General features: G+C 36.3%; 1 protein-coding gene across 2 annotated transcripts in view; it reads right to left on the bottom strand.

The window, feature by feature from the left end:
- Window positions 1-1,077: 1,077 nt before the first annotated feature.
- Window positions 1,078-12,658, bottom strand: part of LOC149197244 (B-box zinc finger protein 25-like) — a 34,024-nt gene continuing 22,443 nt past the window's right edge. Inside the window, exons 1-3 of one of the 2 annotated variants that reach the window (XM_089405786.1) lie at window positions 7,372-7,880; window positions 2,455-2,784; window positions 1,078-1,894 (exon numbers count right to left, since the gene is read on the bottom strand). In XM_089405786.1, the coding sequence (XP_089261912.1) occupies window positions 1,589-1,894; window positions 2,455-2,784; window positions 7,372-7,554 (819 nt within the window). In that variant the 5' untranslated portion in view covers window positions 7,555-7,880 and the 3' untranslated portion in view covers window positions 1,078-1,588. Of the gene's footprint in view, window positions 1,895-2,454; window positions 2,785-7,371; window positions 7,881-12,658 lie in introns of those variants that run through there. The other variant, XM_089405787.1, reaches the window with a different exon arrangement.

The following is a 12,658-nucleotide window of genomic DNA, read 5'->3' as shown; positions in this document are numbered from 1 at the left end:
TTGGACTCCATGATTGTTCACATTCCTCCCCACTTTCATTAAGGGTCCAACATTATATTTATTTCACTATATAATCCATAACAAAAGCTAGCAAAGGTCAATTAACCTCATTTGCATAAACTAGAAAGAAATATAAAATGTGTTATTGGTTATGCTTTATATATTCACTCCTTGGATCATCCTATCACTTGTGGACAAAACATATAGGTCTAATAAATGTGTTATTCGTTATACTTTATATATTTACCCCTTGGATGAAAAAAGCCATCATACTATCACTTGTGGACGATACATATAATTCTAAGATTAAAGAGGATATTTTTTTAAATATAGTTATAGTTATTGCTGGAAGAAAATGGTCATTTCAAAATTAAAATTATATTTTCAGAAATACATATTTTTGAGTAAAAATACCAAAATAGACTCCAAGTTAAACATTGTTTCTAGATTTTAATTTTTATTTAAAATTAAAATTATGACCATTAACTATCATGACATTAAAACTCTATAATATTGTAAATTAAACTTTAAATGAACCCAGATCAAAAATTTGTGCTACCATGGCTTTAAAACCCTGTAATATTGTGAATAAAACTTTAAATGAACCCAGATCAACAACTTGTGTTCTAATTTCAAATTTTTCAAAGTTAAAAATTACTATTGGTTTGAAAAGACTTGCATGTTTAAAAAAAATAATTGTTTTAAAAGACCAACATGGTTTTAACCTTACCACCATTTTCAATATAGAATAACCACAATTTTGTTGAAAAAGTTTCAGAAGCAACAACACATAGGTATGTTTTTAACCTTATGACCAAAAAAATAACCATAATTTTTTTTAAGTTTCAGAAGCAACACAATGAAATCCATTGACATATTTAAATGTCTAACCATTTATTATTTTATATATAATTTTTAAAATCATAATTGTATTTTTTTATATATCATTTTCAGAACCAGAATTTTAATAAAACTGTGAATTTCCAAATTTCACCCCAAATTGAAAAGCAGTGCAGCCAATTTCCAATAGCATTCACACATGTCTACAACTGCCATAACAATTCCTTTTAAACACTATTGAGCAACAATACCTCTGGTGTACATATTGAAAAACACTATTGAGCAACAATACCTCTGCTGTACAAACTTATTGAAAACTGGAGAATATTTTAGATGACAAACTTCTCATAATGTGAAGATCTTTTAACCATGAATACAAGCAGAGGCCCATCCACAGCAACATTTCACTTCTAAGTTTCAGATATAATATCTTTTAACTATGAATACAAGCAGAGGCCCATCTACAGCAACATTTCACTTTTAAGTTTCAGATATAATATCTTATTGTCCTTGCCATTCATATTGAACAGACAGAACTATGAACAAACATGAAACATCTTATTTTACAATACAGATCCCAACTATTTTCCTGGGCGACTTACCGGCCCTCCACACAACTTACAGTGAGAATAAACCAAAATCGCTTTATGCTATACGACAGATATAATCTATCGATTAAACTGCTAAGGTAGGCCTTCACTGATATAGTAGTAGTATCCATTGATTTTTAAGAAAAATACACTGCGATCTACCATGCCTCAAAGGATGAACGCCTCGCGCGCTTAAGCGAAGGGGTTGGGTAGAATTCGTGAGTATCCAACGACCCAATGTCTGGAACAATACACGCTTCATCGAAGTCGTGAACGGTTGGAATTTCTGCCTTGGATTTCCCTTTGGCAGTAAAGTTGGGCCTCCCTCCTGCAGGTCCGGTTGGACAAAGCTCCGGAACCCTGCAGGCAAAAGCTTCCTCTTGTTCTTGCTGTTGCTCGAACAGTCCCAAATGATCGAGACCATCTACCTCCCAGTCGAACTCTCCCAACCCTTCAGGATCTCCCTGCATAAAAAAAAATACAACTAATTATTATTATTCAATTTTCTTAGTGAGTAACTTTCTGATTTTAAGATTATGACCTAGGCAACTTATTATGATTATTATTTAATTTTAAAGTCAAATCTAAATTGAACACTAAATTAACATCTAAAACCCTTAGCTTATAAAAGAGAAGACCCACCTGGATAGCTATGACTGATAAATCTACATACTCTAATCTAACCCTTTAGTTTAGGGAAGAGACCCACCTCCACAGCTATGACTGATAAATCTACATACTCTAATCCAACCCACCTGGATAGCTATGACTGATAAATCTACATACTCTAATCCAACCCTTTAGTTTATGGAAGAGACCCACCTCCACAGCTATGACTGATAAATCTACATACTCTAATCCAACCCTAATAGATTAAGAAACCAAATTGCATTATGAAAATCTCCATTAATAAGAATTTCTGCCATTGATTCAAAGTCAGAAATTGGCAACAGTTCTAATCCAACCCTAATAGATTAAGAAACCAAATTTCATTATAAAAATCTCCATTAATAAGAATTTCTACCTTTGATTCAAAGTCAGAAATTGGCAACAGTTCGTCCATGGACCAACACGGCTCTCCCAAGGGTATCGATTTGGCCGATGATGAGTGGGTCGAACCCATCCGTGGGGTGGCATGAGTAGGAGCAGTAGGGTTAGAAATAGAGGTGGGCTGTTTGTCAAATTCGCTTGAGCCCGGAGATTCTGATGACAGGGCATTGAGAGCAACCCTAATGCCAGTGGCCAGGAACCTTTGGTGTTTTGCTGCTAATGTGTCGCGAGAATGAACGGACTCATCGCAGTCTTGGCACAGCATAGCACGATCTTCGAGACAGAAAACGATGGCTGCCCTATCCTGCATATCAGACACCAGATAATACCATTAAACCTAAATCAGAAACATGCGATCAGGCAAACACGCTAAATTGATACCCACATATATACAAATTCATCCAAACTAGCACAGCAAATCTAATTTTGGGGGTTGTATGGACTTCAAGATTGCACAGGTGGAGGTTGTATATATCAAGTTTGCACATTTCTCAGGTATCTAATTTTGGGGTCTGTATGAACTTCTAGGTTGTACGGGTCAGAAATATATCAGATCGCGAAACCAAGTGATTTCAAGACAGCCAATTCTCACAGCTACTCCTAGTAATTTCACTCTAATCAATTCACTCACAACTATATCCATTTGTTCAGGAGAATTGAACATTTAAAACTGTTTGAAGAATTATTGAGCACATTTTCAACATAATCAGAAGGCACGACACGAGAACTGACTACAATCAACTGTTGCTCTAATCAGAAGGCACGACACGAGAACTGACTACAATCAACTATTGCTCTATGCGCAGGTATAGCTGCAATTAAGTTTTAAAAATTCAAGTTTATTAATCAATCATGAAGTGGGATCCATTCAAGTTTTAGACTTCAAAAGTTTTTTTTTTGGCAAATATAAAAAAGTAACTCTAAATTTCTATTATATCTCTAAAACTATAAAATAGCAAGTTTATCTATGTATCTCTTTAGTTTTCTTTCTCTCCATCTCAACTCTCAAACATACATTCTCTCTCCCTCTCGCTTCTTTTCCCTTCTCTCTCTTGCCCTTTTCTCCCTCTCACTCTCCTCTCCCTCTTCCCTCCCACTCTCCTCTCTCCTCACTCTTATCCATCTCTCAATTATCACTCCCCCTCTCTCTCTCTACCTTTCTCCCTCTATATCTTTCTTCTTCCCTCCTCTCTCTCTCTCCCTCTCCAACTCCACTCTCTCTCTCTCTTTCTTCCTCTCTCCCACCTCCCTCTATCTTCCACCCCCCATCACTCTCTCTCTCTCTCTTCCCTCTAACTCTATCACTATCTCCCTCCCTCTCTCTCTTCCCCTTCTCTCCCTATCTCTCTCCTCTCCTCTTCCCTCCTCTCTCTATCAATCTCTCCCCATATCTCCATTTTCTTTCCTCCCTCTCTCTCCCCTCCTCTCTGTCTTCTTTCCTCTCTCTCCCTCTTTCTCCCACCTCCCTCTCTCTCGCTCTCTTTATCTCTCTCTCTTTGCCCTCGTGCTTTGTCACTATATCCCCCCTTCTCTCCCCCCTCTCTCTCATAAATTTGATTCTATGGTATTGTGTTTAAAAGTACCTAAATTAAAAAAACTCAATTGGTTGTAAAATATTAGACCTATGTTTTGGATCAACCATGTCAAAGAAAATACAATAATGAAAAACTTAAAACAATCATGCACTATCTTTCTCTATTATTGTTAGTCAATTTGTTTGTTCACTTGGATCCTTAGTTAAGATGAATCTATGCTCGTTCTTAGTAATATTATTTATATTATATATATTTCACATCCTTATATATAAAAGTATTCTCATTTTTATTTTATTGGAACCTTGATTTAATTTCTATGGGAATCTTTACATCTGGTATTGACAAGCCATGGTATTGTAACAAAGTCTATCTACATGTTAATAATGTCCACTGTAAACTCTAGGGTGAATATATATGGTAAATTAGGTGTGAATTTCTATGGTTAAGAATCATGTCATATGTTATAAAATATTTTGATTGTGAAAGAAGTTATGGTTTTTGGGCACGTGGTATTGAGAAGTTGTGATATGGTAACAAAGCCTATTCACAACTTAATAACAAAATCAAAATATAACAAATTGACTTTAAATTTAATTTTTATTATTAATTGAGCCAACATTTAAATGTTTACTGGCCTTATATTACTTTTAACATTTTATTTATTACTTTTAACTTCTTCCTTTTTTATTTTTAATGTTTTAATTTTATTTTTAATTTAGTGTTAAATTATGTATTCAGGCTTCTGTGATCCATAATGAGTTAAGCAGTCTTTCTGTAAAAATCACATAAAAGAAATTTTTGGCGGAAACCAACAACTGTGATTCATCATCAGGACCAACCAGAGGAGGAGGCAGATCCAAGTTACAAACTGTGTGATTTTGAGTGCTCTAGAAATTTTTAATGATTCTGAATCTATTTCCATAATAAAAAAATATGATTCAAACATTGCTATTACAAAATTTCACGTAGAAAAAAAAATGTTACACCCAGACTTGTGGGCTCCCAAGCACGCCTGTCTCTGTCTGTATCTGTTTTAAAGTGAAGTGTTGGCAGACTGAGAACCATAATATCCTTCGTATCTGGCCCTTCTGCACCTACTTTGCAGGTTTAAGTTCAATTTAATTGCTGTCTCTTCGTACACCTTCATAATCACAAATCTATCCTCCTCCCTCTGAGCAATAATGGCTCTGTTATAACAGTGCCCTGGGCTCTGACAGTACAGTCCATTTCAAAATTTGTTTTTTATTTAGGGTCTAAGAGATATCTGCAATCCTCCTATAACAATGATAGGTAAATACACCATACAGTAATCTAATGCCAGCGCTAGCATGAACCTATGTAAAGGTTGTTTGACATTATCGCCCTCCTATGTATGCTTATCCTTATCTCCAGATCTCATGCTTAAGCTTTATAACCCAGTAAAATCTTCATATAGATTAATGCAGCTGCCTAATACATACATATTCACTCACACCTATTAAATCCGGAATTGACCATATCCATTGGATTTGGACTTTTAAACCCGGAATGGACCATATCCATTGGATTTGGACTTTTAAACGTGTTTTGTAGAATAGGAAGAAATGAACAATGCATTCAGAATTTTGACTGAATTCTATGTGCGCATATAAATATTTTCTTATAATTAATTAAAATAAAATTATAAAATTATTTGGTTTAAGAAGATATTTGTTGAAAATATAAATCTAAACAAAATATTTGATTTTATATAAAATATAATACAATTTTAAATTTTAAATCACATTTTTATAAATAATATAATACATTCTTTTAATAAAATTTAAATGGGCTTAATGATTAAGAATATGTGTTTTTTCAAAAAAATTCAAAACCAAAAACAATAAAATTAAATTAAAATACATCGTAACTCTTATATCTACTACTACCACAAATAAAACATGATAAAATAACACCCACAAAATTTGAATAAAGCATCATAAGGTAATAAGCCAATTTAAACACCCACAAAATTTAAATGTAACATAATAGAGATAATACGCCAATTTGAACACCCACAAAATTAAGATTGTAAAATGCTAGATATTAAATAATCTATACCTATTTAAAACTACACAAGGGTTTTAACATTTTTTTGATGTAAAATAATATTCAATTTTCCTTTTAACTAATTTTTGTAAATATAAATCTAATTTTTATAAATAAAATTTTAAAATTACTCTTTATATTTTTCAACTAAATAAAATTGAGAAATTATAATTTATTTTTAATTTTTTAAATATAAAAATATTTATTTTATAATTTTTTATTATTATTCAAAAAGCTCACTCATCTTTTAAAAAAAAAACATCTCTAAAGCGATTAAAGCGATTAATTTATATTTCGTGTAAATATTTTTGCATCTTGACAATTAACCTAGTTTTAATCAGAATAATATTGACAAGCCCGTATGCCATAATACAAAATTTAGTCATTTGTTTTTTAAAAATATATGTATATAAAATATCCTTTATATAATTTAATATTTTAAAAAGAAAATATAAATATAAAATTTTATTATAATATTATAAATTATATTAAATTTTACTAACACAATTAGTTGAAGATGGGCCTCATCAGTAATGTAAGGAAGATCAAGGAAGATCAAACCTCACTGAATGGTTATGCCTTGTGTGCAAGGAGACATGCTAAAGAATCGAGTCAACTAAGAGTTGGTGTGGCCCAAGCTAGTTCCTCAATCCACAAGTCAAGCCTAGAAAACACCACACCAAATTGGCTCCCCAAACCACAAATCAAGCCTAGAAAATCATGAATAACTTAACAACTTAACAAACCAAAAAAAATATTATAAATTATTATTATATTCATAATTTTTTTCACTTTCCCTAACATTAAATTATATTAATAATTATATAATTTTAAATTAAAATTATGTTTTCCCTTTTTTATTCACCAAACTTTAAACCCAAGCACTTAATATTTATTTTAACCAAAATTAAAGCCATTGTCCTCTCACATAAACTGCAAAACACACTTACAATATTCCCAAATAATGTAATATTATTTATATTGAATTTAATTATATTATTTTCATATAATTAGCCGAAAAACAACAATCTTAGCACTTCAGCCTCACAGAATAAAATAAATTTAAAACCCTAAAATTCATCGAGCTTTTCTGAGAACCAGATTAAAATGCAAAAATATGCAGCATCCAATTTCACCATATCCGTTATAAAAAATTTGAACGCCACTTCATAGAAAACTTTATGCCGATGACATGTTTGCACCCACTCTCTTCGTATTTAATTTCGTTAACAGCGGCGAAGCCGCTAACAGACCCTATCAAACCCCTGAGATTCTGAGCCGGAACGTACCTGGCAAATGTCGCAGCGAGAGAGCTTTGGAGAAGTTCCGAGAAGAGGCAATCTCTTGTGTTTGCTGGCAAGCTTGTTGGCCTTGTGGACTTTTATATCACAATCCCTGCACAAAGCAGCCTCGTCTGCACAACATATCACTGAAGCAGCTGCCTCCTCGCAGGCATCGCACTGGATCCGCATGATAAAACGCAATCCTCTATACTAAAATTAAGCACACTTCCGTACATTAACTTAACCTAAAGCTTCCCAGACCTAAATCCACATTAACCCATCGTGGCAATTCTGGTTGACAAATGTCGCTCTGCATCACAGAGTTCACAAAAAGCAACACAGAGAATTGGGCAGATACAGCGGACTATGGAGCCGAAAATCTGGGCGGATCTGAAAAATGTTACACAGACGGAGAACAAAATTTCTTGAAGATAAAGACATGTAAAAGACAGCTATCAGTATTAGAAGTCTCAAGCCACACAAACTCGAGGGAATACCTAAAATTATTAAAGATATTCGCGTGGCTGTGTTGCACTCCTCCTATCTTATCTACATTGAAACGTGTGGGCTCCCTTTCGTGGCGGTCTCTGTCTATATCTGTTTTAATTTAATGTTGTTGACCAACCGGAGCATCATAATTTTTACAATCTGGTCCTTGCGCCCAAGAAGATTGCAGTCGTTGTGTCTTTTCGTACGCAACCACATTGACAACTCAATCCTTCCACTTTGAGCGATAATGCCTCATTTCCAACATTTCACTCGCATCTCTCCGTTCGTTGCGGTGTGGGCCTTATATGTATCATGTCAATACTAAATGCTAGTGCGGCTGCAAGAGGAGTATGGTCAAAGCATAATTGGGCTCTGTTCTCATTTTTCCTTTTTGTTTTTAGTTTTAACTTTAAAAAAATATATAAACTTCATACAAATTAGCTAAACCCTACGTATACTTGAAAAAAAAACAAAATTTCATATAAATTAACTCATCTATATAATAAATATTAAAATAATATTTTAATAAACCACTTAGCATATATATATCATAGAATTTATATTATTTTAAAAGATATAGATTTATAATATTGATAGTTTTTATTGTTTGTCACTAGGGAAACCCTACTTGTTAGGGCCTCAAGTTGGCATCACTACCAATGAGCACCCAGGACCACCCACATGGGCGGGAGATTCAAAAAAACCTAACTCAGGGGACGAGCGTGTTTAACTTAATGCACAAGAGTCAATCGGAGGGGCGCACACACATAATCGGGGGGCGAGTTACGGAGGGCATATTTAACCAAAAAAGTGTGACAGACGAGCAGGCGTGCCGTAGTGGTGGGCACCCGCCCATCATGAGGAGCACGACGTGTAGCGGGTGCACGGACAATTGTGCGACAGGCGTGTGGACAGGCATGCGAGGACATGCGAGGGCGTTGGAGGGCGTCCACACAAACGAATCGGGTCGGTCATGTGAGTTGCACGAGTCACACAGGTCGACTAAACAAAACGAGTCACACGGGTCAGTTGAACGAAACGAGTCGGGTCACCCGAGTGGAGCAAACAAATCGGGTCAGCAGGGTGAAGCGAATAGATGGGTCGTTTGAGAAATCATTTGGGAAAACAACCATATACATTGAACGAAGGGAGAATCGTTCAGGCATCCAACCAAGTTCGCAAGGCAAACAATTCTGAGGCATTGGGGTAGTTCAAGTGAACTGCAGGGCGTGCGAGGGTGCGATAGGGCATGTGCCTACCTAGACGCGCTGAAACGGGTTGTTGAACGAGTTCTGAAACGGGTTTCTAAACGAGTGTTGCACAACATGGGTCATTAGAGGAAATTTCAGCCCAAAAGTGGCCTCCTAAAAAAAAATAGATAAAATATTAAAATAAGATAAATGAATTTTGAAGGGAAAAAAAACAAAACTATTTTTTTTTAATTTTATTTTTGGCTTATCTCATTATTGATTTATCCAAATTTCAAGTGTAAACACTCGTTGGATATGGAATTAAATTCCACATCCAACAAATACCCATTATGCATACTTTTGAGAAGAGGCATATTGATAAAAATTGAAAATACATTAAAAAAGTTTGTTGAACACACTTTTTTAATGTATCTTCAATTTTTATCAATATGCCTCTTCTCAAAAGTATCACTTTTTTAATGTATCTTCAATTTTTATCAATATGCCTCTTCTCAAAAGTATGCATAATGGGTACTCATTGGATGTAGAATTTAATTTCACATCCAATGAGTGTCTACAATTGAAATTTGGGTAAACCTATAAGGTGATAAGCTAAAAATACAAGTAAAAAAATAACTTTCGTTTTTTTTCCTCTAAAATATTTACATGTCCCTCTTTTTAAATTTAAAGGATTTTGATTGGATTACACATAATGACATGGAAATTACATGAATATTTCATAGGCACTTTTAGGCTAAAATTTCCTCTAATGTTTATGAACGAGTGTTGCACGAGGTTTCTTGAACAGGTTTTCTAAACGGATTTGTCAAACAAATTTTGTTGCATGAAACGAGTGAGCTCCACGACCCACGTGGTCTGCATGACACGAGTGAGTTGCATGACCCAAGTGGTCTACACAACATGGGTGAGTTGCACGACCTAGGCTGCACGAAACAGGTGGGCTGCACGAGTTGGGTGTGGGCTAAGAAACGAGTTGAAGGGTCGTTGTTTCATGACGAGAAAGACACATTCAGAAGGCAACATTGTTCAGTAAGATTGGGCAGGCCTGTACGACAGGCTGCACAATTATGTAAACTTTGTAAAAAACTTTTAAAATTTACAAAAGTTGATTTATTTATAATTGGGGTAGACTTATTTGGGGAGTTGCCCCCTTCCTTCATAAATGTGTGTACATTGTTGTTTATTATTGTTTGATGGCATCACATGTTTATGAAGTAAAATTAAAAAGAAGATAAGTGAACTTGAAAGATTGTTAATTTCGTTGCATACCTAAGAAGTGAACATTGAACAAAAATTTGACTAAGTGTTGGAATAGGCGTAGTCTGAAAGTCCAAGTAGTGGTGAAACAAAAAAGCTAGTCGGTGTCACACCGTTCTCACGTGTAGATTTTAGTCTCCACTAGTGTGAGGTTGTGACAAATGGTATCAGAGCTTGTTTCGCAGAAAGTGGGCTTTGCAAAAAAAGTATTTGGTCATAGTGCGACATAGGGGAAGTTTGGCAGGGAAAAGGCAACAGTCAAGGCTAAAACTCAACGATGGAAGAGTGTTGTGAGAGACTTGTGCAAACCTTGTACAGGTTGAATCAATGAAAGAAGAGAAACCAAGGATTCAAGCTGAGCTTAAAGTCTTAGAAGAAAATGTTAAAGGAGAACTTCTTCAACTTGGTTGGGAAATGGGGCAGGATGAAGTTCTTGATTGCAACGAAGAGGAAGAAGAAGTTGTGATATATGATGAAGAATGTGTTGCAGATGTTTCGACGAAAGAGGAGGAACTTGGTCCGATGGCACTTGCCCAAGTTAAACCAGATTCATGCATGGTGCAGACATTGTGGAAGGAGGCACTCACATGGGGAGACCTCATGAAAATGAAGGTATTGTTGTAACATGTGTTTCAATGGAACTTTTGGAAGATGGGCCATATGCAAAGATGGGCAAAGGGAGTATTTGTTTGTCGATGTGATGGGCAGTCTTTCGATGGAAGATTATGATGAGACCTTGTGGCAACAAGGGACATTGGTTGTTGTAGGACTTGTTGGGGCAGTTTGTGACCTTGGGGCAAAAGGTGCGAACGCCTGTTATAAGGGTGGAATATTATAAAATTTGGGCAAGTGGATAATTGGCTAAGTGCCCAACATGGCTCATGGATAGAACAAAGGAAGGGTACACCGAACTAAAGTGAAGACAACTTAATATACATACTTGGGTGGACTTCTTCATTGCAGTTTCATTGAGGCCAAGAAGCAGTCTTGGGCAAAACTTTAGTGGGGGAGACAACGATGAAGGAAGGGACCTGTGATGTGATATGAGGGTAGAGTGACTAAGGGCATTAACCTGAACCGAAGACAAGGATGTGATGACCGAAGTTGCGTTGGGTCTACTAGGGTGGACAAGTTGGACAGCTGAAGTCATGGACCTCGAATTGAAGGAGAATGGCACATGGCAGACATCATGTAGAGGCATTAAGCAAGAGCACATGTATAGATGTCACATATGGACATCAAGGAGGAGTGTCAAGGCAAGCATGTTGAGCTTTATGGACGTGCCGATGCGACATGAGGACATTTTGCAGATGGACCGATGGTTATGTTGGACACATTTGAATAGTAAGGCCATGATCATTTTTGGAGACATGGGCAACCTATGAGACTATTCATAAGACAGAGAGGGCAGACGCAGAGTGCCGTGGCATTTGTGACCAAGTCAAGTGTTCTTGCCGAATTGTTGGATGGAGATGGTTCATGGGAGCTCATGGTGACTTGAGAGAGTTGTAGTCGATGAAGACTTCATACTATGGTGGTCTTGGAGTATCTGGTTCATTGAGGAGTTGAGGTCAGTTTTGTACTTGACTTTGATGCGGTATGGGACGCATACCTTGGGCATAGTATGGGATATGTTTGTGAGGAGTGACTTGATGGATACGATAGGAGGAGACAACTTGGAGTTGGATGGTATTGCAGCAATGGAGGTGCCTTGGTGGGAGCACTTGGGCATGGGTTGAGTTGATGAGACTTGGCCATTTTTTATGGACATGGAGTCTGTTGGTCTATGACCATGGGTAGCACATGGACGAGATGATGAGGCAAGTGTAAACTTGCCACTTTGACAACATTGATGGGCAGCATATTGCAAATGAGATGGAGTTTATTCATGGACCTGGGTATGGCACATTGAGCGTTGGATTGATGGGAAGAGTTCTTGATCAAGTTGAGGATGTGACAGAATGTTGGAGAAACGATTGACGAAAGCATGAGGAGGAGCATTCTCATGGTTTCGGCGCGATGGTTGGATTAGCTACCTAACTAGATCGAGTCATGGGGGCATGCAAGTGCACGGATGCATGGTGGAGTTGAGTTGAAGTATCATAACAATAGTTCACATGACAATGATACATGGTCAATTAGCACGAAGTGAGTTGCGACATTGCATTACGATGAGTTGTGGCTAATGACCATGAATTGAGAATTCTTACCCATACATAAAGTCATGAGCCTTGATGGAGGTTCGTGTGATGGAGAGCAGGGAGTTCATGCATCATGGGCATTTGATGTTGGAGCTGGTGACACTTTGCCACAATTTGGTCTTGGCGATGGAGTTT

Source organism: Pinus tabuliformis, chromosome 2_2 (assembly GCF_031772625.1).
Source record: "Pinus tabuliformis cultivar Carrire ecotype Pingquan chromosome 2_2, CPIR1, whole genome shotgun sequence".
NCBI classification, from domain to species: Eukaryota; Viridiplantae; Streptophyta; class Pinopsida; order Pinales; family Pinaceae; genus Pinus; species Pinus tabuliformis.
Note: the sequence above shows the minus strand (reverse complement) of the source record. Positions and strands in the feature narration are given on the sequence as shown.